Genomic DNA, 24,375 nt, shown 5'->3' on the forward strand with positions numbered 1-24,375 from the left:
TGATGTAATGATGGCAGCTACGCCAAGGCCAAAAGTAATAGGGGTGGGGAGGATCTGTACCATAATTTCACATTGCTAATAGCAAATAAGCCCCCCATCCCCAAGCAGGAGGCAGTGCAGACTTGGCTGCTAATCAGTGGTTCATCATTTATTGTGGGGAAGGGGCAGGGAGCACTAAAGGTTTAGCCTGTGTAAAGGATGCATGCTATATATCTGTATGAGTGTGTGTGTATCTATATACACTATACACACACACACATATGCCGTGTGTGTATAGTGTATATAGATTCTATATATATGTGTGTGTGTGTATATATATATACATATATATATATATATACATATATATATATATATATATATATATATATATATATATGTATATATATATAATCACTAACTTGGCAACTAGAATAGGCACAAAATTACAGCATCCCAAACCCAGCGAGGGTCACAAGAAGAAATCCCAAAAGCAAAAACTGGAGTGCAGTAGCAGCAGCAGCCTCCCTGGGCAGATGTACTTGAGTTGAATGTGGCCATAGATGGCAGAAGAGGGAAGTGGGTAAACTAAGGTGAAAACTACTAGGAGTTTTCCTTGGCCCAAAGGATTTTCAAGTTAAACAGCAACCCCCACCCTCCCACCCCTCTGCCCAACCCCTGATCCCCATTCACATGCTCAGGCCCCGTGCCCCCACACCAGAATTGATAACTACTTGGCTAGGTTTCCGTTCATGGCAGTGGAGGAGTAGCTGGTGGCAAGAGAGGCACCTTGCTCGGGACTCTCCTTTGATAGGTCAAGGCTGGAAGGCCCATAGTGAGTGGGCTGAGGCTGGGGGTGCTCAGGCCGGACCCTGGGCAACTGAGGAATGCCATGGGTGATGCCCACAGGCTTGGCCTGGGGCAGAGGGCTGGGGCTGAAACCTCTAGAACTTGAAGAGCAACTGGGCTCATCAACAGGGAGCAGCAAATCTCGAGGCCTGGCCCTCACACTCTGGGAGGCCTGTGGCTGGAGGTTATAACAAGGGCCCATGGGCAGGTGTAGGTGTGAGGGACGAGCTAGCTGAGGCCCGGATTCCCCAGGTGCTCTTGACTCTGGCACTGATAGTGACATTGATGTGGTCATAGGAGGTATGCAACAGGTTGCCTGCCCATATGGAGACTGGCTGGAAGACCTGTCCAACTGGTTGGGGTTTACCCAGGCCGGGCCTGGCCTCACTGGAAGAGGACAGGGAGCCCAAGCAGGCCAATCGTAGGCCCCTGGGGGTTCAGTATAGAGGGAAAGGGGACTGTCTCGGCCCCATTCTCCTTCCTCCTCTTCATCTTCTTCATCTGAATCTTCCTGTTGGGCCTGAAGTTCATCAGACTCCAAGTAGCCCTGGGCCAAGTGGGAATTGGAGAGCTCCATCTCCAGGGTCTCTGCAGTGTCAAGGGAGCGACTTCTCCTGTTGAGGGCCATAGCAGCAGGTGGAGGTCGAGGGTGCATGCCAGGAAGTCCCAAGTATCGAGGGAGGCTGCTCACACCCCAGGGCAGGCCTTGGTAGAATCGACTGTGGTAGTTGCTGAAGGCATGTTTGTGATAGTAGCCCAGCTCAAAGGCTTCCAAGGAGGCTGCAAGATCTTCTTCATTGTGGAACTCAGGATTCTCTTCACACTTGCCTTCCCCATCCCTTTCCACATCAGCAATGTCAAAGGTCACCATGGGAGGCAGCTCAGGGAGATTTTGAGTGAAAGATGAGTCAGAGTCAGAGCTGCAGGACATGCTGGAAAAGAGGTTCCCATTGCTGGTGAACTCTACCAGGGCCTGTGAGAAACTCACAGTGGCATTCCCTTCCTTCTCAACCTCTTCTTCCTCTGGATCTTCAGGGGGTGAATAGGTAGGGTAGGCCCTCCTGGGAGATCCTCCAAAATTTGCTTCTTGCACGTCTGGCTCAAACATGGCATCACTCTGGAAGAGCTGCATCAGGCAAGTACTTTGATCTTTCTTGGAGCAGGTTCCTTCAAAACGCTTCTCCAGAGGACGGAAGTCCCTCCAGTCTGGCTCACTGCTCGCAGTGGTGGGGAAAGCTGAGGTAATTCCCCGGTGGGAAATCTGCGAGGCCCCTGATACCCCTGCCACCAGGCCCATCACTGATGGGCCTAAGGGCCTCATCTGATACTCTAAGATGGGTTTCTCATGTCGGACCTGGGCCTCTCGGACTTGAGACTCTCTAGAACGAGCCTCTCGGGCCTGGGCTTCTCGGGTTCTGGCCTCCCTGGCATGACCTTCCCAAGTGTGGGCCTCCCTGGCATAGGCTTCCTTGCCATGAGCTTCTCGAGTATAGGCCTCCCTGGTGTGGGCCTCCCTGGCCTGGGCTTCTCGGGCACGTGCCTCCCGGGCCTCAAGCTGCTCCCTCCGAAGCTCCCAATACAACAACTGTTTCTGGATGGTCAATAGCCGTTCCTCCTCTGTCTCCATTGCCCCAGGTGGCCGGGAGGAAGAAAAGGGCTCAAAGTTCAAGAAGGGGTCAAACATCTCAGAGCTTCGACCACAAAGGTCGTAAAGGCAGTCATCCCCAGGTGGAGAGTTCTCAAGACTGTCATCTGGCTCATAGAACTCATATAGGGCATCTCCACTGTAGCTGTCTCGGGGAAGACAATCCCTGTGGACAAGCCCCAGGGTCTCACCTGAATCATCCTCAAATCCAGGTGTAGTGGAGTCATAATAACCTTCATCACTATTGGGGGCAGACTCTTGCTGGTCACTCTGAGGAGTCAGAAGTTCCCCAGGGGATAGGCCAGTATAAGATCTGACTGGGTCAAGGAGCATGCAGCCGTGGTGGCCTGGGGATGTGGTGGGATGGTAACCCAGTTTCATATTGGGCCTTGGATACATCTGGGCAGTTGCCCAGAGATATTCTAAGTCATCATCTTCTTCTTCCTCCTTAACCTCCTCTTCTTCCTCCTCTAATTCCACCTCTTCTTCCTCTTCTTCCTCCTCTTCCTCATCATCTGGCAAGGCCATCTCCTCCCCACCTCCTTGGTAGGTCACCAGGCAGGAACTTCGCTTGGTCCCATCTCGGTTTGCTCTCTGGCCCCCAGAGGCCATGCTGTCTGTCATACTGTCCATGTCCTGTTCTGCTATAATGTCACCACAACCTGTCAATGAATCAAAGCTTTTCAGGGATGTCACATCCCCAAACAAAAGGCTCAGCTGGTCACCCACAGGGCCATTGGGTGGGTTTACCTCTCCCGCTACCACCTTCTCCCCTGTTTCTGGGCTATGGGGCTCCTCTACACTACTGGCTTCAGGGACAGGCGTGGGTTGCACATGTGCTGAGGCACAGGCCTCCATGGGTTTTTCTGGATCTTTACAGGCCGCTGTCTCAGTAGCTGGTGGAGAAGGCTCTGGTGTTGGAGAAACTTTTGGCCCAGGGACATCTTGAGGGGTAGCGTTTTCCTTTCTAGGGGCTTGGAAGGTCTCCTCAGAGCAGGGCACCCAAGGGGCTGAGCTCACGTGCTCATGAGGCCTGGCTCTGGCCTTCTCAGGCCCCTTGGTCCCTGGCTCACTTTGCTCAGCCCCAGCGACCTTGCTCTTTCGATGACGGCGAATACTGCTAAAAAAGCCTTTTAGACCTTTCTTTGGCTTGGACATAGAGGGAAACTTCTCAACCCCAGCTTTCTCTGTGGTTCCAGCCACAGATATCTTACATCTGGAGCCTGTCTCCAAAGCCCCATGGGCACTCTGAGAGCTGGGAAATCGGCAGGGTAACTCAGGCAAAGGCAGAGAGAAGCCAGTTCCTTCACTAACAACATCTTCAGGGTCGTGGGCTGCTTCACTCAGGCCATCGTGGGTCTTGCTCTTGCTGAGACCTTTCTTAGAGCTGCCTTTCCCAGAACCTTTGCTCCGTCCCCCTCCAAAGAAACTAGGCAGAGTACAGATACCCTTCTTGCCACCAAAGAGTTTCATGGCAGTTTTCTTCAGCCTACCTGGGCCGGATGAGGATGGCTCTGAAGTTGGTCCTTCTGTCGCTTCAGCTGCCTTGTTCTTGGCTCCTTTTTCTGCCGTTTGTTCATGAGTACTCCCAGAGGCTGTAGCTCCCTTGGCCTGAGCAGCTTCATCCTTTCGGATCTCCATGATGATGTGGACAACTGAGGTATGTCCAGCTGGAAATGCAGCCTCAGGCTTCCAGGCACTGTTACAACATGATCAATCAGGAAGCATCACAGTGGGGTCTGGAGGAGATGGGAGAGACAAAGACAGAGAGACAGATACTAGTGAGCAAGCATCCAGGCTGGGTTTGCTTTCATAGGACATCAGGCTTGAGTGGAACGAGAAATAAAGTAAGGGAAAATCGGGGCAAATCTTAATATATTCCATATGCTTGGCTTGCTGGGCCAGCTCCCTCTGGGCCCCAAGGTAGCAAAACTCTATGCTGAGCAAGAAGCCTTCACCCCCTGCTGTCTTGCTGGGTCCACTCCCTTCAGACAACCCTAAGCTCAGGGGAACACTTAGTAAAGGGACATGCAGATGTGTGAAAAGCCTAGTGGTGCTATTGGCTGTAAGAGGTATTATCAATTATCAAAGGGGGTGAGGATAGGGAGAGACAAGAAAGGCAAAAGGGATGTTGGCTCTAACATCACAGAATTTTTAGAAAGCATTTGGCAAAACAGTCCATTGAATCCTCACAGGGTTCTGCTAGATTCAGGCCTCAGTTTCACATTAGTCTGGGCTCTCACTGACATTTTGTCTGAGACTGAAAAGTGGACCTGAAATTTCACTCCCTGTCCACAGCTTCCTAAATTGCCTGCAGAGCCATGCTCAGACCTTCAGAACCTCAGAATAGGAGCCTCACAGATCCACAAACTAGGTCTGCAATCTAGGACCTGATAAGACAATGAAATGGGAGTCTCAAGAAAGGTACTTTATTGGGCTTCAATATTCACCATCCAAGAGGCCTACCAACAACTTTCCCTCAGAAAGGAGATATGAGGGTTGATCGCCAGACCCTCTGTTGGCTGTCCTGCTGGGAAGAGATTTTAATGTGGTCATCAGTGGAACTCCAAATTCCACTTGAGGACCATGAGGTGGACTGTTCTGTACTCTCCTTTTCTGAACAATTTTGTCCCCAAAATGTTAACTCCCTATCTAGGAAGGGAACTCTTTAAAGGCCCTACATGATTCATATTCCTGGCATGTGAGATAGGTTCCCATTGGCTTTTTAAATAAATAAACCTGATGTAAGCCACACCTTCTGGTCAAGGCTCTCAATTTTCCAAATGCCCAAATACCAACAGAGATGGAATAAAAACAAGATATAGCCATTACCCACCACAACATACCTCTGCAACTCTGGTCATCAGCTAGCTCAGTGATGAGCCTGCTAAAACCTGATGACCCCTCCCTGGGACGTCCCTCACCAATGTGTCTACTCTCTGTAGAGTAGCCACCAGCAGATGGGAGATCCCGGAGGAGAGGGGAGAGGGGAAAGGAAGGGAAGGAAGAGGAAGAAAGAGAGAGATAGGCAAGCACCCTTGGTCCAGGAATAGCTGGCCAGCACACCGGGCCTGTGATTGGTTGCCACAGTAATAAGACTCACACATTCACTTGAAATAGAAGACTGTGGACCAGCACTGAGGGTACGAAGAGGCTGGCAGCTATACTCTAGCCTTGGAGGCCCTGGTTGTGTCTTGCAAACATTAATTTGTGCCTGCCGCCTTGCCTGTCATGACACTTGAATCACTTGGATCATGTGATCATCCAAGGTTCCATCAAGAATACTCTGTATAACTGAATATTAAGACTGGAGCAAGATAACAGCTGGTTATCTAGAAAAGAAAAGAGCAGGTGAAAAGACAAGTTCATTTGAACCTCTCTGTGCAGAGATCTGCATTGCCATTTGCTCAGTTTAGAAATTTTTCTATGACATATTTTGACATCACACTGGTCCAACTCAGCCCTGCAACTGATAGCCCTACAATAGACGGCGCCCCCTCCCACCTCCAAATACACACACAATCATACCTAAACACACAATTTTCCAGTTTTCTGCCCCTGGGTCTGGTGGGAATAGGGGCCCTATCATGTCTGAATGCCCCATTTTCCACAGCACATTTTTACCTCAGCCTTAAAATTACTGCTAAGGTTATCATCACGGTGTTGGGGATAGGGAAGTTAAGGTGGCAGTACTGAATTGTTTGTGAAATTCTATTCCCCTCTGTAATTTAGTACTGCAGGGCAGGCAAAGAAGGGAGAACTCCCAGCCTTTGCTTCTAGAAAGCTTCTAGGCTAACAGGAGAGTCCTATATGTAACAGTCTGTTAGGAACTGGATCACACAACAGGAAGTAACTGGAAGACAGGAGAGCGAAGTGAGCATCACCTGAGCTCCGCCTTCTGTCAGATCAGCAGAGGCAGTAGATTCTCGGTAAGAGCGTGAACCCTATTGCAAACTGCGCATGCGATGGATCTAGGTTACACTCCCAAGACCATCCCCTCTCTGTCGGTGGAAAAATCGTCTTCCACAAAGTAGGTCCCTGGTTTCAAAAAGTACGGGGACCACTGCCTTAAAGAATAGCTCCTGTTATTTCTTAAGCTGGTTGGTGGAGTATCTTTCTTTACACCTTGTAAACATATTCAGAGATAAATGTGAAAGGCAGAAAGACACTCCTTAAGCTGTGAAAAGCTGCTTTGAGGCCCGGCGCGGTGGCTCACGACTATAATGCCAGCACTTTGGGAGGCCGAGGCGGGTGGATCACAAGGTCAAGAAATCGAGACCATCCTGGTCAACATGGTGAAACCTGTCTCTACTAAAAATACAGAAAATAAGCTGGGCATGGTGACGCACACCTGTAGTCCCAGCTACTCGGGAGGCTGAGGTAGGAGAATTGCTTGAACCCAGGAGGCGGAGGTTGCAGTGAGCCGAGATCACGCCATTGCACTCCAGCCTGGGTAACAAGAATGAAACTCTGTCTCAAAAAAAAAAAAGAAAAAGAAAAGCTGCCTTGAGGTGGTATTCAGTCTGGGTCTTGTCAGGGAAGAGGGAGTGGCAATGGCAGTGATTTAGGGGAAGGGGTGCTTGAGACTAGCAAGTATGTCTGGGCCTCAAGGAAAACCTAAGAGCCAAGTGAAAAAGTTCATGGGCCTAGACATCCTTGTGAATCAAAGACTGACTTGTCCTGCTGGGTTTGGGGCTGGAGTTCCTGGGAACAGAGGGATTAGGCAAACGGAATCACAAAGAAGGCTGCTTTCCAGAACGTTGATGCCCCAGTTGGAGGACAGTCTCTTTGGGCTTTCCCTTTCGCTTGCTCCTATGCTCTGTGGGAGTAGAGGGCAGTCCACCCACCTCTCTCGGTATGGCCCGTTCCTGCCACAGGTCACATAGTGTAATGGTGAGTGCAGTGGCGCGATCTCTGCTCACTGCAACCTCTGCCTCCCGGGTTCAAGCAATTCTCCTGCCTGAGCCTCCCAAGCAGCTGGGACTACAGGAACGCACCACCATGCCCAGGTAATTTTTGTATTTTTTACTAGATATGGGGTTTCATCATGTTGGCCAGGATGGTCTCAATCTCCTGACCTTGTGATCCTCCCGCCTTGGCCTCCCAAAGTGCTGGGATTACAGGCATGAACCACCACGCCCGGTCAATGAGGGGATTTTAAAGAGGTGCATGTATCTATACAAACTCCTCTGCTAAGAGAGGTTTGAAAAGCCCTCTGTGTGTGATGTGGGAGACAGAAGAACTAAGCAGGGTGTCCCGGGATGGAGTTTCTCTTCCCTTAGTTCAGGCCCTTCTCCTAACCAAGCTCAGGTTAGGAGAAGATGTTTGCTGGCAGGTACCAATTTTAAACTGGTACTCTGTGTTGTCTCTCCCAGAGCCATGTCCCCCAACAGCCATTCACAGTGTCTCTGCCTATGTCACCCAGAACACTGAAAAGGAGGGTGGCAGGGTCACCCATAGTTGGTAGCTCCCTAGCCTGGCCCCACCTAGCTACCTCTGCCCCAGGCCTCTTCTCCATACTTTGCTACTCAACCTGGTGCCAAAGCTATCCTTTCTCAATAGGTTATGCAGCCTTTACTTAGGACCACAAGAGTTCACCAGGAGAGTGTGGTGGGGCAAAAAGCAAAGGAGACAGCAAAGGACAGACTCTGCAGATGCCCCAGGCTGGCGTTGGCTTTCTCTGGGGGTCCTGCCAAGAAAGTGACACTTGCAAATGCAGGGCCCCAAAACCCTCATGTTTCTCAACCAATGTGGCTGAGTTTCAGGTGGGCTGGGGGTTAAGAGAACCCTCCCAAGTCACTCTGTGGTTGCAGGGGCTGCCTGTTGCAGCTGCTGCTATCATGACAGAAAGTAGGCTGCGGTAGAAGTTGCTGGGGCCATTCCACCTCCCTCAGGCCATTCTGAGGCCAGTAGAAGCCTGGCTACAAAGGAAGAGCTTCTTCCTTCTCCTCTCCACTTAAAATATAGGCAGGAGGCCAACCACATACCTGCCCTAGAGAACCTTCTCAAGGAGAAGGGACAGCTGCAACATGACCCTTACTCCAAATCCGCTTCCTGGGGCCAGCTTGGCCAACTTAGATAGGGCTGAATTGGGGGAAGAAAGAGAAGCATGTGGATTTATGCAGTAGTTCCAGAGGCATGGCCTCGACCAGCTATAGTTCCTCAGGACTGTTCTAAGCAATCTTCCTGGAGGCAAGCCCACTTCAGGTCCACCTGCCTTTCTGTATGCTGGGGAGGGTTGGTTATGGAAAAAATGGTGAGGATGGCCCTCCAAAGAGCTGTCCAGTTCTGAGCTGGAATCAACTCTGCCCAGCCAGAGAAAATCCAGCAAGTTTTTTCACATGTTTATGCCTCAGCTTCCTTAACTGTTAAATGAGGCTATTGAGAGTGCCTACCTCTTAAGGCTATTATTGTAAAAAGTAAAACCAATGCACATAATGTACCAAATCAAGTGCATTACATAGCAGAAGCTCAAAACATTATAGTAACTAACTTTCATTCATATTTTATTCAAACTATGGTAGGACGATTCTTAGAAGAAAAATCATCTCAGTCAGAGTTGAGTAGGGTGCTCCCTAGGGCTCTGTGGGTAAGTCACCAAACCTCCTTGGGGCTCATTTTCCCCAAATGGCAAATAGTAAATGAGGATAACTGTGTGGTGATGTCTTAGGAGGCTTTACTTGCTCATTCAGCCAACTTTTGAAATTCAGGGACCTAAAAGAGTCAGCAACTGGCTAGCAGCGAAGGATTATCTGGGACTTTCAACTAGCCAGGTTCTGTAGCCCAGGTCAAACTCAGCTAAAAGTACCAACATCAAAAGAAATGCAAATCGACAATACCCTCAGGGTATTTATCGCTTTACAAAGCACTCCCCACTCCCACACCCCCCATTTGCCTCCTCAGCCACCCATTAATCAGGCCTGGTGGGGGATGGCAACTCCTTGTCACAGAGAAGGAAACTGTGCAGAGACTTGGGAGAAGACTTGTCCAAGGTCACATAGTGTAATGGTGACAAAGCCACACTAGCTCCTAGAACTGTTGAGTCTCAGTTTCATGCCACTCTGCTATATTGTGCAGGCCACCAATCAAAGGAGGAAGACTGAGCGACAGAACTGCAAAGGTTCCCCTCATATCAGTAGGAACTATAATCTCCCACTCCCATCCCACCTCTGTTCCAGTCTAGCTAAGCCTTCTTTGCAGCATTTCCAGTCCACACTGGTTGCCACCGTTCAGGCCCTATGAAGCACATTCCAGAAAGCCTGCTGACATCAGAATATAGGGGCCAACAACCCAGCCTGTGGTTGCTCTCCTCACCAGCAACCCCACCATCACTCCTCTCAAACTACAGGACATGTCACTCTACTCCCCTTTTCCTTAAGAGATAGGTTTGAGTGGCCCAAAAACCAGAAACCTGCCAACATGGATGAAGATGAAGAATCTGAGCTATTTGAAGAGAATGACTTATCAGATGATCTGGAACTTGAATGATCTATTTCTAAAACCCATAGCCAAGTACTATTTGCTCAGGGCCTGAAGGAAGGCTTGCTTGGCTTGGTACCCTCTGATGGAGCTGCAGAGGCAGCTGGCAGAGCCCCCTCAGCTACACCTGCAACTACTCCTCCTCTAATTTCCAGCCTTCCTGCTGAGGGGTACCTCCTGCCCAGGGACATCTCACCAACTCCAGATACAGCAAGACCCCAAACTGGGACTTCTCTCCTCTGCCCCTATTCCCCCACCAGCCCCCTCAACTGACTTGTTCACATACTGAGCTTCATGTAATTCATTCATCTCTCTCAAATGGACCCTCCTTCATCTTACAGTCACTACCTCTAGCACATAGCAGGAGCTCAAACAACACTGATTCAACTGAAATCTAACTCAGCTGGTTTCTTGGCCCAGAACTGGAATGTCAGCCTCACCTTCTATTGGCTGTGTGGTTTGAGAAAGTGGCCTAACCTCTCTGAAACTCAAATGCTTTATCTGTAAAATGAAGAAAATGCTATTTATCATGCAAGATTGTGGTAAGAATTAGAGATGATCAGTGTAAAAGCAAACTGATAACTAGACACTAAGTGGATATTCAATAAAGGGCTCTCATAATGAGGCCACCTTTCTCTCCATCACCTCAACTGCCACCCCACATTCTCCAAAGGTGACACAAGCCTCTTAACTGAGCCCCCTCTAGTCCCTTCCTACTGCAGACTCCCTGGCTCCCCTCTTCGATCTTATCCATCCTGTACACTGTTGCCAGAGTCATTTTCTTACAACCCCTATTTCAACACATCACTCCTCCATTTATCAAATTATTCTGCATTGCCTGCAGGATAAGGGCCAAACCTCTGTGTCTGATATTGATGGCTTGCTCTCCCTGAGTGCCCCTGGCAAGTTTGTCAGCTTCGTTTCTCTACCTCTTGGCCCCAGCTCCAAATACACAGGGGCTTGCCCAGTCTGGGAGATGTGGTCATCCACATACCACCTCTCCCTAGAAATGGGATTTCCTGGCGAGGCTTCTTAGTGCCCCAGGTTTCTCCTCAAGCTCTTGAGGTCCCCTCCCTGCCCAGCTTCCCTTGAATGATAGGGGCTCTTACTTACCATTCCCATCCCAGGCTCCCAAACTTTCTTGGAGAGAGGTGCCTGCCTGCATAGGCTTCCACGAAGTCAGTACTAGACCAGCTAGAGAGTGAGATCAGACATGCACCAACTCTTCCCCACCCCCTCTTCAAATGAAGAACAGGAGAGGAGCTAACTCCAGGGAAACAGATGTGACAGAGCAGCTGAGGAAACCCTACAGAGGAGCAGCTGGGCCAAGTGAACAATGGAGGCCTCTGACATTCCTATGTGTCCACTCCCCTCTACAAACCATGCCCTGTGGGAAAGGCCAAGTGAGGAAACTGAGGCTTGGGAGGGGACTAGAAGAATGTGATTTGAGGAAGAACTCGATTTGAATCGGGGACCAGGAGCTTTGGACTTCTGTGTAAACTTGAGCAAATTCTTTCCCTGTTTTGGACCTCAGTTTCTTCATCTAAAAATGGGAAACTGGACCAGGGAGTCTGCTTGCTCCAGGTTGCCCTGAAAGGCTGGGAGAGGAGTGATCCTGTGCCCAGTTTTCTACTGGCTGCTGAGTCAGGAGGCATAGCAAGGAACACCGGATTGGCTGTGGGGGTCCTAGGTCTTACTGGTAGATCTGTTATCTAGCTGGCTGGACCTAGTTCACCACTTCAGGACAGCGGTGCACTGTAGCCCAGCCTCACTCCTTGCACCACCTCTCAACATTTTGCTCTTTCAGAATGCACTGGGCCTGGCCTGTGAATATTTCCAATATATCCAGAAAGGAGGGGGCCCAGAATTGGTCATGCCATTCCGTGCTCTCCTGAAAAGAGCCACAGCCCCAGGCCAGAAGGGCCAAACAGATGGAGAGGAAGGGTTAAGGCATGCTGACTGAGGATGGAAGGTTAGTATCCGTATCTGCTTGGAAGCCCAGCAGGGGAAAAAAACAGTAGGAGATGAAAGCAATGAAAGCTCTATGATGAAAAAAAAATGCAGATCAAAGGGTCGCAAAGGCCCCTGCAGCAGCAGTGTGCCTGCCTATGACCACACCATGCCCCTCAAGCCATTTTCTCCACTGTTCATATTTTCCCCGAATTCCAAAAGGGTGGAGAGAGCAAAGTAGTCTTAATAGGCTGGTACCTGTACCTCTGTAGTGGTTCTGGTTTCCCTGCCTGCCTTTGCTAGAAATACACTTACACATGCACAGGTTTGAAAAATAAGACAAAGCAGCGGAGATGGAAGACTCTGAGATTATTTAATTCAGAGAACAGAAGTTGGAGGTGAAGAGAGAATTTAGTGTCTATGAAATCTCTATTGGATTGTTAAGCAGACGAGCAATGGTGGCCAGCTGCTCTCAGCTCCTTCCCCCAACACATACACATACACACAAACACACATGCAAGGTTTAACTACAGCATGAAAGGCTCAGAATAGCCCTGAGAATGAACTGGACAATGAGGCAGGTGACCCAGAAGTGAGTGACACAGAAAGGCTATGAAATATTGCCATGGGGTCTTAACCCTTTATCACCCACTGCATCTGCCCAGACAGGATTCAGGCAGGGAAACTGAAATAACATTGGAAATTATCTCTTCTAGCCTCAGATACCCTATCTGTTAAGCAATGGGGGCTGGAAACCCCTTCTCCTTCTTAGTTCTACCTGCCAGGCTTGCTTCTGTTTCCTAGTGGAGCAGGGCTGTTTCTCCCACACATACTATCCAAGAGTGGAGATGTAACAGTTCTTGAGAAATTTTGTTTTTTGAGACAGGGTCTTTCTCTGCTGCCTAGGCTGGAGTGCAGTGGCATGAACATGGCTCACTGCAGCCTTGATGTCTCAGGCCCAAGAGATCCTTCTACCTCAGCCTTCCGAGTAGCTGGGACCACAGATGCACACCACCACCACCACCCCAGGCTAATTTTTTTGTATTTTTCATAGAGATGAGGTTTCACCATGTTGCCCAGGCTGGTCTCGAACTCCTGGGGTCAAGTGATCCACCTGGCTAGGCCTCCCAAAATGCTGGAATTGCATATGTGAACCACCATGCTTGAAGAATTTTTAACACCTCCACTATACTAGGAGGGGGTCATTAGACTGCCAGATTCTTTTAACTACTTCCTCTCCTTCTGAAATATTTAGTCCAAGCAAAGCTGCAGACCAAGACCAAGAGGCAAAAGAGATAGGAAACGACAGAGAGGTTCCTCTTATGAAGCTCCCAAGTTAACTCAGTCCCCCTTTCCTCTTAGGGAATGAGGGAGGTAAGATGAGGGTGATGGTTAATGAGATCTGCATTGATTCCTGTACAGCGGCCCTTTCCACTGAACACAGTAGAAAGGGCTGCTGTACAGGAAGCAGCAGTCTATCCCTAAATAGCTGTGTGACCTTAAGCAAGCCCCTGTTTCTTTCCAAGGCTCAGGATTCCCATCTGTAAGCACAGGAGTTCAACCTGGTGCTAACCCGAGGACCAACAAAAGCCCCCATCAGCAGAGGCCTGGGGGACACGTCTCAGCCCCAACCACGTTGGTATTTATGCCCAGCTTCCTACTTCTTCCTGCCTTTTCCCCTGCATTTCCAAAAGGAGGCTGACATACTAAAACTTTCCTTTGGAGGTAGCCTGCCCACAGCTCTATTTCCAGATTCAAAGGTGGCTTCTTACCTGCCTGACTTTGCAGCAAGCTTCTGATCCCTTTCTAAGACCCCATTCTAAATCTCATTTGAAAAGTTTGTATTATAGCATATATATATAAAAAAATACCAACTCCCTGCCAAGTCCCTACTCTTTGATGCCCCCTTCCCCTAAAAGGATCAGATTCCCTTTCTACAGCCCGGCATCTGGGAAACCCCACCACTGAGCCTCAACCTCTTCTCTACCTCTGAGCCACACCATCTAAACCAGAATAGACTCAGTTACCCCCCTCACCCTGCCTGTCAACCACTCTCTCCCCTCCCATTCCTAGGTCTGCTTACCCTTTGCCTACCAAACACCTCTACTCTCTGGCAGCTTCCAAGGATGATCCCCCTGCTTGTACAGATCTTTCATCTCTCTCTCCCTGTAGTTTGCCTCTAGGCTCATGAATCAGCAACCAAAGATATGCATAGTCTGGGGTCTGAGCATTCCAAATCCTGAGCCTGTTGTTGGGGGAGGATATATCCTAATTTTTTTCTTGTAATTGCAATCATCCCCCTTCTAATCTGTCCTTATTAGGCACAGTCAATACATATCTCAGCTTTGAGTACCATTTTTCTAGTCACTTTCATATGAATCAGGATAAGCACAAGTTGGAAAGGCAAAGGTCTTCTCGAAAACTACAAAGAAAGCAAGTCCTTCTGGAACAATCATTACACTTGGCTTTGAGAGGCTTGTGGCTGAGGTCCAGGTTTTATTTACTCCTCCAAAGGGTTATGAGAGAACCCAGACATCCATGATATCAGAGACACAAAACAGAGACAGGCCAACTTAATTATAGTCTGCCTCCTATTATAATTTAGGCCTGAATATGCCCAGGAGAAGTAAGCAGCCCTGGAGGAGTTCCGAGAAGAAAGAAGTCAACATGGGTGGGCAAGACCCAGGCAGAAAAGGCACCAAGGAAAAGGTAGGCCCAGAACTGGGGTCTGAGAAGTAAGATTTGGACAGGTGTAGGCTGAGTGGGTTTGAGCGTGTGCAAGGGAGTTACATAGAGCACATACATTAGGTGCCTGTTGGCCTGAGACAAGGCAGAGGGCAGGTCCAGCCCTGGGATGGAGATGCCCAGCTGCAAGTAGAGGTTTGTGTTGGGGCCTAATCAAGGTGGGAGGGGGTGACTGTAGTGTAATATCTGTGGTCCTGGCTCCTGTCATAAAAGTCCATATCTAGCCTTCCCCCAAGTGAGGGATTTACTGGGTCTCATTGCCCCTCCTCAAAGACACCAAAGCTTGCCTGGGCCCTGCAGCCCAAAGGGCTCTCCAAACCAGAGGTTAATCAAAGGTCCAAGAAGAGCCTACCAAGCCCCTCAGTTGCTTCCTCTGTCCTATTCCTCAGAAAGGGCTAAGAGCTCACTGCCAGAGGTACACCGTGGTGCAGTAACTGTACAGTGCGTGGGGCTGAATGAGGGGAGCTGCACTGGGGAAGGGGGCTCTGCTTGAAACCCAGTGGGGCAGGCAGTCCAACAGTGCAGTGCCCTGCCCTCCACCTTGCCCATGCCGCTGCAGCAGGCAAGCAGAGCCGCAGAGGGAGGTGTCTGTGTGCGGAACAAGGCTTGCCTTGACCCCACGTCCCATGCCAAGGGGAACGTGGCCAAACAGAGACCAGCTCTGCGGGGCCAGTTCAGCTGCCGCCTAGGTGCTTGGGCTGTGACGCATGCGGCCGGCCCAGCCCCTCACCACTGGGGGAGCGCAAGCAAAGTCCAGCGTTCGGGCGATCACCAGTGTCAGAAGTGCCTCCAGCAGACAATGACAGCGGCCTGGCGGGCTGGGTATGTTAAGTAACTGCGAAGTTGGAGGGTTTGGCCACCTCGCTAGATCTCTTGTACACACGGAGATGGTATGATGCGTTTCGTACTACAATGACGGACCTTTCGGCTTCTGGCAAGCCAGTGCCCCCCCAAACACCGTGTCCATCGCTATTTTTAAACCAGAGGCTGCAGAGAAAAAAGCGGCCAGTATCTTCCAAGGGAAAAGGAGGTGAGGCGAGGGGGGAGACAAAGCGGCCTTGCAGCTCTAACTCAAGGACTAGCTTGGGCCGCTGCTCTAACCCAAGGACCAGCAAGAGCCCGGCTGCCAGCCAGCCTGCCCGACCGCGGGGGCGGGCGCCAGATGCGCCTGGAGGCCCAGGAGGAGGGGCGCGGCTAGTTGGGGCCGCAAGGCCAAGGTTCTGAAGGGAAGTGTGCAACTGAGCTCAGCCCACAGGCCCGACTGAACTCCTCAGGGGAGGGGGCAGTCTGTGGATGTCTTAATCTACGCCAAAGCCGGTCTCTGTCGGGCCCAAGCCAGAACGCCAGCTTGAGTCCGCAGAAAGGAGGGACAGGCTGGAGATGCACAGGGGAGGAGAGGGGCGGCAGCCAGGCAGCCGGGGTGAGCAGTACCCGTGTAACACAGCTGTTCCAGCAAATGTGCTACAACAAAGCTGCGGAGCTCCCGGCCTACAAATGCACGACTTGGGGTGCTGGCTGGAGGCGCCCTTCCCGGGACTATGCGGCAGCACGTGCGGGCCCATCTCCGCCTCTCGGGAGAGCCGGGAGGGATGGCCCAGGCTAGCCTGCCTGCCTATCCGCCCTCCCCTCCCCCCTCCCCCCAGCGGTGGTCACTTGTGCCCAGGGGACTCAGGCCGCTCGGCCTCTTACCCGACAGTCCGCAAAGCGGGTTCCAAAGGAGAGGGGCGAGAGACCGGGACTCCGACCCGCCCAGTCCTCAGTGCACTCCTCCAGTCCGTAGGAGCAGAGCACGCGGGAATGCACCCGACCGCTGGCAGGCGGAGGCTCCTGGCTGTGCGCAACGCTTACCCGGCCCGGTCAGGTTCCCAGCGCGGTTATTGTCCGCTGCGCCGCCCTTGGCCGGGCTGCAGCCTAGGCTGCCGCGGCTGAGAGCGCCGCCACCGCAGCTGCTGCCCCTACCGCCGCGGCTCCAGTCACCTCCTGCACTGACTCCCCTTCCCCAGGCTTTGGGTAGCTCCCCCATACCCCCTCCCCCCCGTACTCCATGGCCACTGGGTGGGGCATCTGCGTCCTGATTGGCAGGGGCATGACCCAATCACTATGGTGAGAAGGCGTGCCCGGCCCGCCCACTGTTTTCCTTGGTGCGTTTCTCTTTAAATGCAAATAAGTACGGGCGTGGTGTTGGCAGGGGGCGGAGAGGGTGCGGAACCCCTGGCTGGGGCTCCCCTCTCCTGCCCCCACGCCGGGCGGGTAGTGGCGTGGCTGCACCGTGGCCTCAAGGAGCCGCTCCTGCCCGGATGGGGTTCACCGGATCCCTGGAGCTCGGTTTCGGTTTTCACGCACTCCTATTTCCGTGGCCGCTGTGCATTCGCTCTACTGTGCCCTGGCCGCCACCAGGCAATTCATTCCTCAGCTAGAGGCCAGCGGGGAGTAACGAGGCAGAGAGGTTGAGGGACTTTGCAGAACCTCTTAGCACCTCGGCCTGCCCATCCTTAGTCGTAGAGACAAGGCCCTGCGAATCGTGCCCCAGGCCACCCGGAGGAGGGACTCACCTGCCAGGAAAGTCAGCTGCAGCGCCTGCGCCCCAACTTCGTCCTCCTCTCTGGCACACCAGGGCCCTTAGAGACCGTAAAGGCCAACTTCCACCCGTTACTGACGTGTTGCCCCGACTCTGCTGCCCAGAGTAGGGAAAGCCCCTCCCCACAGTTACCCAGCCTGCCGGCGACACGGGCCAATTTGGAATCCAGAGCCCCGGGCTCCCCTTCCAGGATTGCTTTCACTTTTCTTCTCTGAGATGATACCTGTTTTCATAGTTTAACCCTCACCCAAATTTCCCACCTTCTATGGAATGTGGAGGGAATCTCCAAGGTCTCCAGAGTCCCCTTTCCCCCAATCCTTTGTGAGCCTGGCTTTGTGCAGGCCTTTTTCCCTGAAAAGTCTAAATATTAAGAGGAAAATCTTGTCTGGGTCCAAACCGGAGGTCAGCCTGAGGACAAAGTGAGGAGGCCTGTACTGGCCTTGTCTGCTACTGTGTGTAGGATGTGGCAGGGAGCCAGCCGAACTTGGGTCTCTAGCTTAAGGACATTAAGTGGCATTAGTGGCTGCCAGGGCCAGGTGAGCTGAGGCAACAAAGAATCTAGTTCTACCACTAGTTCAAGAATATCCAGAAGGCCCAGCCCTAAAACTCTGTGTGTCTAAAAAGGGAGGTGGGGGGATTAAAGTTAATGATAGGGAGAAGGATTAGAGAACAATGTGTGCTATTTTTGCATTGCAGGAGTGTTCTCTGCTGCTTCTGAGTCCTGGCAGTCTTGAAAAGATCCAGCTGCTGAACTGGTAAGAGGGGGACTGCTGCCTCTGCATGGGTGGAGCACAAGAACTGACATAGCTGCTAGGGATCTGACTCCACCTCTACCTTAGACTTGCTAGACACCTTGGCCAATTCATTTTCCTCTCTGGGCCAGTCCATCACCCCATCACCATGAGGAGAGGGTAAGCATCATCAGGCCCCCTTGATATCTTTGAGATCTGACAGTTCAACTCATTTTCTTTCTATAATATTCCATGACTTTCCATGGAATATTATGGAAAACATATATGTTCCATCACCTTTCATGACATTAAATACATTGCCAGCAAAACTCAATACTGAACATTAGAGTCCCATCCTAGTACCCAGTCTAAATAAATGGTGAGGAGTAAGGAGCTGCTGCTGGCTCATTATGCAACTTTTTCCCATCAGGATGGCTGGACTATAAAGGTTTCCCTGGGGCTATGCTTTCCTGCTTCGCAAAGTCCTGATTCTCATTTGTGGGCCTGATTTTGAAGTGTCTTTTCTTTTCCAGAACCTTCATTATATCTCCTTCCTACCTCATGCCTCTGGTCACTGCAACTTGTTCACATTTTACTCAGAACTTTGATTCACTGAATCAGACCAAGATTATGATTCGGAGAAGCAGTTTATAAACTTGGGATTCAGGGAAACAAAAGGCCAGAGCAGTCTCAGTTGTGGAAGCAGGGCAAGAGGAGGTGTGCGAAGTAGTCAGGTGGCAGGCTCGAAGTAGTTCCAGGCACTATTGTGCTGCTCCTGTCACAGGGGCTAGTCTTCTATACCTTCTGCCCAGCCACCAAACATTCTGTGACACCAGCCCATTTTTGGAGTGACTAGTGTGGGAGAAACAACTCATGAGAAATTGAGCTAAGTCCTAAAGAAATGGGGCTTCAGGTAAGCAAAAATATTCTGTGATGCTAGAGATCTCCCAGCTGAGCACCTTTCTTTGTGGTCCTGATATTACTGAGTCTTGGGAGGATATTGTGTGTGTGTTAAGGGGAAAAGGATGTGGGAGGGGACAACACAGCTTCTTGTTTGTATGGCCCATTTCTCTCCAGGGACGATGTATGGATAAATCAAGTGTGTGCATAAACTTGCACCTCAAAATGCCTCCCTGCACAGAGAGTACTCTAAGGCCCTATTCCACATGCTAACTGACACGTGATCAACTTGTTTGGTCAAGATAGGCACTGGTGGTGGGTAGCAGGAATACTTTCTTCAGTTTGTTTGCCTGAAAAATGGAGATAATCCTCGTGCTGCCTAGTGTCTTGTGGCTGCGGTGAAAAGCTGGTAAGAACAGATGTCTGGGCTTTGTGGAGGCAACTCCATAAACTCAAGTAGACAGACTAGGCCACATCATTACAATGCCCGTTTCTTTCTTCACCAAGTTTTCCATAGTCATTTCCTCTATGCCTGGCCTGTTGATAGGTACTGGGGGAAGCAGTACAGTGATAACCATTTTGAGGCACCTGGGAATGGGGTTCTGAGAGGAACTGAAAGCTAGACTAGAGGTCTGGCAAAGGTGTTCTGGAGCATTGCAGATGAAAAGACTCCTTCTCCCCAGGGTGGCAAGGGGAATCAGAGAAATGTTCCATGGACGATAGCTTTGATGGTTGGATCAAATGAGAAAAGTAGGGGAAAGGTTTCTGCCCAAGCCAAAGCCCATCGGTGAGAGGGTATGGTGGGTTGGGCAAGAGCTATGATTCTGGATGGCTGTGGCTAAGTATTTGTGTAGTGGGGAGAGGAAGAGCTGGACATTATACCAGAAAGAAAGGCCTGGGGCCAAAGTGTAAGAGACTGTGACTGCCTGGATAAATTGAGGCTCAACTAGCTAAGTTCATCCTTCCCAGGGATGTGGTACGTTGTAGTGGCTCTGCCACCAGACTGCCTGGGCTGGGATGCCAGGCTCACCAGTTAGAAGCAATATGATCTTGGCTGGCTAATTCACCTGTCTGAGTCTCAACATTTTTTTTTCTGCAAAATGAGAATAATAGCACCAATATCACAGAATTGTGTAAGATTTGAATAGTCCATGTAAAGTGGCACAGAGACTAGTCCATATGCTGGTCTCAATAAATGTTAGCTACTGATACTGTTATTATTATTGGTCTCCTTCTGATCCAATGTACAGATCTTCAGAATTATGGAAATGCTAATTTGACTTTGAAGCCAGTTTTTAATGTAAACACACACGAGGCTATGATTTCTTATGCACAGATTCATTTTGATCGTGCAAACCCAGACTCAGTTTCCCAGGGAAGAATCTGTTGTTCAACTTTATATCCTCAGCACCCAACAGAGAGCTTGGCACAAACTTGGTGATGAGCATGTGTTTACTGAACATAGTCAAATGAGGCATTTTCAGGCCTAATATCAAGCTTAAGTGCCAGCATTCACCAGTGAAGTGTGATGTTACCACTCATTGAGCACCTCCTTTATGCCATGCCCTGTGTTAAGTGACACACTCATTACCCAGAATGATGGACTACACACAGCTTCTGGCCTCAAGGGCAGTCAGTCTAGTGGAGGAGGAAAAAAACTCATGAGTTTTTTACTTGGGCAAGGGACTGCTGGATGGTGTTGTCATCCACTGAACTGATGAATATAGGAACAGAATTCGGAAAATGTAACGATTTTGGTTAGGACATACAGAATTTTGTCAGAAATCCCACTTAGGGTCTTTGTGCAGGCTGTTCCCTCTGCCTACAATGTTTGTCCTCTGAATATTGCCATAGTTTGCACCTCAGTTCCTTCAGGTAGCTGCTCAAATGTCATTAATAGTGACACATTCACTGGACAGTTGATTTATAAAATAGCAATCCCCATTTCCACCCCCTTCACTCTCCAATTCTTTAATTGGGCTTTGTTTTTTTCTTATCCATAGCATTTACCACCTCTTGGTATATGTCTTATTGTTATTTATTTATTTTCGTGTCATGTTTAAATTGTCTGTTTCTCATTATGAAAATGGAAACTCTGTGAGGGATAGACAATGAACAAATACATACATAAAATATACAATACTTCAGATGACAATAAATGTGATGGCAATCCTAGTGTAGTGGCATGTGCCTGTAGTCCCAGCTACTCAGGAGGCTGAAGCAGGAGGATAGCTTAAGTCCAGGAGTTCTGGGCTGTAGTGCACTATGCTGATAGGGTGTCTGCATTAAGTTCAGCATTAGTATGGTGACCTCCCAGGAGAGGGGGACCATCAGGCTGCCTAAGGAGGTATGAATTGGCTAAGATCAGAAATGGAGCATGTAAAAACTTCCATGTTGATCAGTAATGGGATTGTGCCTGTGAATGGCCACTGCACTGCAGTCCGGGGAACACTGACCTTGTCTCTTAAAAAAATAATATGATAAAGAAAAATAGACCAGGGAATGGGTACAGGGAGTACTGAGGGGTGCTCTTTTAAACAAGGAAGTTGGAGAAGGTGATATTTTAGCAAAGATCTAGAGCAACTGAGAGAGCAAACCATGAGGATGTCTAGAGAAAGAGCGTTCCAGGTAAATACAAAGTCTCTGACGTGGTGACATGCTGAAATGTTAGAGGAGCATCTAGGCAAGCCAGTGTACCTGGAACACAGTGAGTGTGGAGGAAAGTTGTAGACGAGGAGGTCAGAGAGGACGCAGGGAAACAGACAATGTACAGTTTTGTGAATCATTTTAACGACTTTAGACTTTGCAGGATTTTGAGCTGAGGAGTCACATGACTTTAGTAAAACATCTGGGGAGCTATAGCAGCAAGGAAAGAAGCAGAGATGTCAGGAAGGAGGCTCTGATCAGGATCCATATCAGGTTAGAGGCAGTGGAGGTGGTGGAAACTGATTGGACGCTGGATGTATTTGGAAGACAGAACTGGCTGGACTTGGTGTTGACACCTTAGATGAATGGTGTGAGAGAAAGAGGAGACTGAAGAATACAAGCCCACAAAGCCCTGAGGAGGGATTGGCAATGTGAAACCAGAGCAAAGAGAAATGGCTCTCCTGGAAGCCAAGTAAGGTACTGGGATTTTATAAAAGACAGAGTTACCAAGAGCATATGTGTCAGATGCTGCCCAGAAATCCAGCAAGATACAGGCAGAAAAGATGCCATTGGATGTGAATCTGGCAAGTCACTGGTGATATGGGCAAGGCTAGTTCAGGACAGAGCTGTAGATATACACCACACTGTGCTGGGGTGTCAGGAGAATGGTCTATGAGAAAAGGGAAAATGTATGCAGCTTCCTTGTTCTAGAAATTTGACCGCAAATATGTAATAGATAGAGGGGGCTCTGGAGTTCGGGTTTGTTTTTACAAGATGGAAGGAGGTGAGTTTGTTTATGTGCTGAGGGGAAAAGAAATCAATCAAGTAGAAGATATAGGTAACAAGATAATTGATGGGTGGGGGCTACAGGTGAGAGTGGAGGATGGAATCCAGAGCCCTTACAGATGAGTTAGCTTTTGCTGCAGTAGGGATCAAGACAAGAGGGAAAAATGGGTGGATTCAGTGGAGTCTGTTGTTATGGAAGATTGAAGATGCCACTCCTTATCACCCTTACCTGCTCTGGGAAGAAGGAGGCAAAATTCTTAGTTGGCAGTGAGAGGAAAAGCAATACTGGAGGGAGGTTCAAGGAAGACTGTTAATTTGGACAAGATTTGAAATAGCCACTGTGGACAATGGGCTAGTTGGTAAAGGCCCAACTAGGCTGTCAACCAATAATGTATAGCCACCTCATTCTGCAGTTCTGTGACATCCTGCTTCCTAGCTGTGTGGCCTAGAGCAACTTCACCTACTTAACTTCACTGCACCTCAATTTCCTCATCTATAAAATGGGCATGAGTAAAACGAAGCATTGAATTAAATGAGTTAATCCATGTGAAGTGATTACTGAGGACACTGCCTGGCACATATAAGTACTTGATGGAAATAAACTCTTGAGAGTTATTTTTATTTTTGATTGACAAATCATAATTGTATACACTTACGGGATATATGATATTTTTATATATGTATACAATGTGGCATGATTAAATCAAGCTAATTAACATATCCATCACCTTGTTTACCTGTCATTTTTTTTATGGTGAGACATTTGAAATTAACTGTCTTCGTTACTTTGAAATAAATAATGCATTCTTACTGCCTTCAGTCACTGTCCTGTGCAATTGATCTCAAAACCTGTTTCTCCTGTGTATTAGCCAGTGTTCTCTAGAGGAACAGGATTAATAGAATAGATGTATATATAAAAGGGAGTTTATTAAGGAGAATTGACTCACATGATCACAAGGTGAAGTCCCAGAATAGGCTGTGTGCAAGCTGAGGAGCAAGGAAGCCAGTCCAAATTGGAACACTGCAAAGGTGGGGAGGCTGACATTGCAGTCTTCAGTCAGTGGTGAAGGCCTGAGAGCACCTAACAAACCACTGGTGTAAGTCCAAGAGTCTGAAAGCTGAAGAACTTGGAACGTGATGTTCTAGGGCAGAAAGCATCCAGCACAAGAGAATGATGAAGGCTGAAAGACTCAGACAGTCTATGCCTTCCATGTTCTTCTGCCTGCTTTATTCCAGCTGAGCTGGCAGCTGGTTAGATTGTGCTCACCCAGGTTGAGAGTGGGTCTGCCTCTCCCAGTCCACTGACTGAAACGTTAATCTCCTTTGGCAACACCCTCATAGACACACCCAGGAAAAATACTTGGCATCCTTCAATCCAATCAAGCAGACACTCAATATTAACCATGATAAGTCCACCCCTTGTCAACTTGAACCCATACACATCTCCTGAAATCATATGTAATCTTTAAATAAAGACAATAGTAAGGTCAAAATTATGCCTAACATAATATACAACCAGAAGGTGACTAATCCTCAGCCTAAATGCTATTGCATAAAGATAACAACATTTAAATGCTGATAGGAAGTCAATAAATCTTATGTCACATGATAAAGGAAAAAAGAGGGAAATAAAATGAAGATATTTTCTCAGTGCAAGTGTATACATACATAGACATGTTCTTAACAAAATAAGGAGGAAATACTCATGACAATTACAGCCCTCATTTCTGCAACTGCTCTGCAACTGTTATTGATGACTATAATCTTCTAATACCCATTTTGCATTCCTTCCCTTGAGCAAGCACCTCAGCAGGTCATGGTTTTTTACCTGGTGGATTGACCCAAACCTTCATTTCTGAAGGATCTGGGCTATCTGTAGTCCTGCCTGGATTGGGTTGTTGTAGTTTCTCATTGACTTTAATCACAGGGTACAGTAATACTATGAGACACTGTAAGGGACCTCCTTGCTTACCTCCATTGTGGAGTAGTAGACTGATTTTAACTTGACAGTCTGGGTCAATCACCTCAGCCAACATTGGAACTTCCTTGTTAGCCTGTTGACTTAGAGGTAGGAGGAGCCCAAAGTC

At 49.1% G+C, this 24,375-nt stretch overlaps 1 protein-coding gene and 1 long non-coding RNA gene across 5 annotated transcripts in view; one reads left to right on the forward strand and one right to left on the reverse strand.

The window, feature by feature from the left end:
- Positions 1 to 341: 341 nt before the first annotated feature.
- Positions 342 to 17,301, reverse strand: AMER1 (APC membrane recruitment protein 1). 3 transcript variants are annotated; one of them, XM_078362805.1, is made up of 2 exons: positions 16,337 to 16,634; positions 342 to 4,212 (listed from the first exon to the last, which is right to left on the reverse strand). In XM_078362805.1, the coding sequence occupies exon 2, from the start codon at positions 4,112 to 4,114 to the stop codon at positions 710 to 712; it is 3,405 nt and encodes a 1,134-aa protein (XP_078218931.1). In that variant the 5' UTR covers positions 4,115 to 4,212; positions 16,337 to 16,634; the 3' UTR covers positions 342 to 709. The 3 variants fall into 3 exon arrangements, with proteins under 3 accessions (XP_078218931.1, XP_008987645.4, XP_078218932.1); XM_008989397.5 differs by lacking the exon at positions 16,337 to 16,634 and adding an exon at positions 17,200 to 17,301 and having other exon boundaries at positions 631 to 4,212; XM_078362806.1 differs by having other exon boundaries at positions 631 to 4,212; positions 16,496 to 16,634.
- Positions 15,348 to 24,375, forward strand: part of LOC144581023 (uncharacterized) — a 198,369-nt gene continuing 189,341 nt past the window's right edge. For both annotated transcript variants that reach the window (XR_013531512.1, XR_013531513.1), the window contains exons 1-2: positions 15,348 to 15,469; positions 17,922 to 17,980. This is a non-coding gene — a long non-coding RNA (uncharacterized LOC144581023). The remainder of the gene's footprint in view (positions 15,470 to 17,921; positions 17,981 to 24,375) is intronic.

The sequence above is a fragment of the Callithrix jacchus genome, chromosome X (genome assembly GCF_049354715.1).
Source record: "Callithrix jacchus isolate 240 chromosome X, calJac240_pri, whole genome shotgun sequence".
Lineage (NCBI taxonomy): Eukaryota > Metazoa > Chordata > Mammalia > Primates > Cebidae > Callithrix > Callithrix jacchus.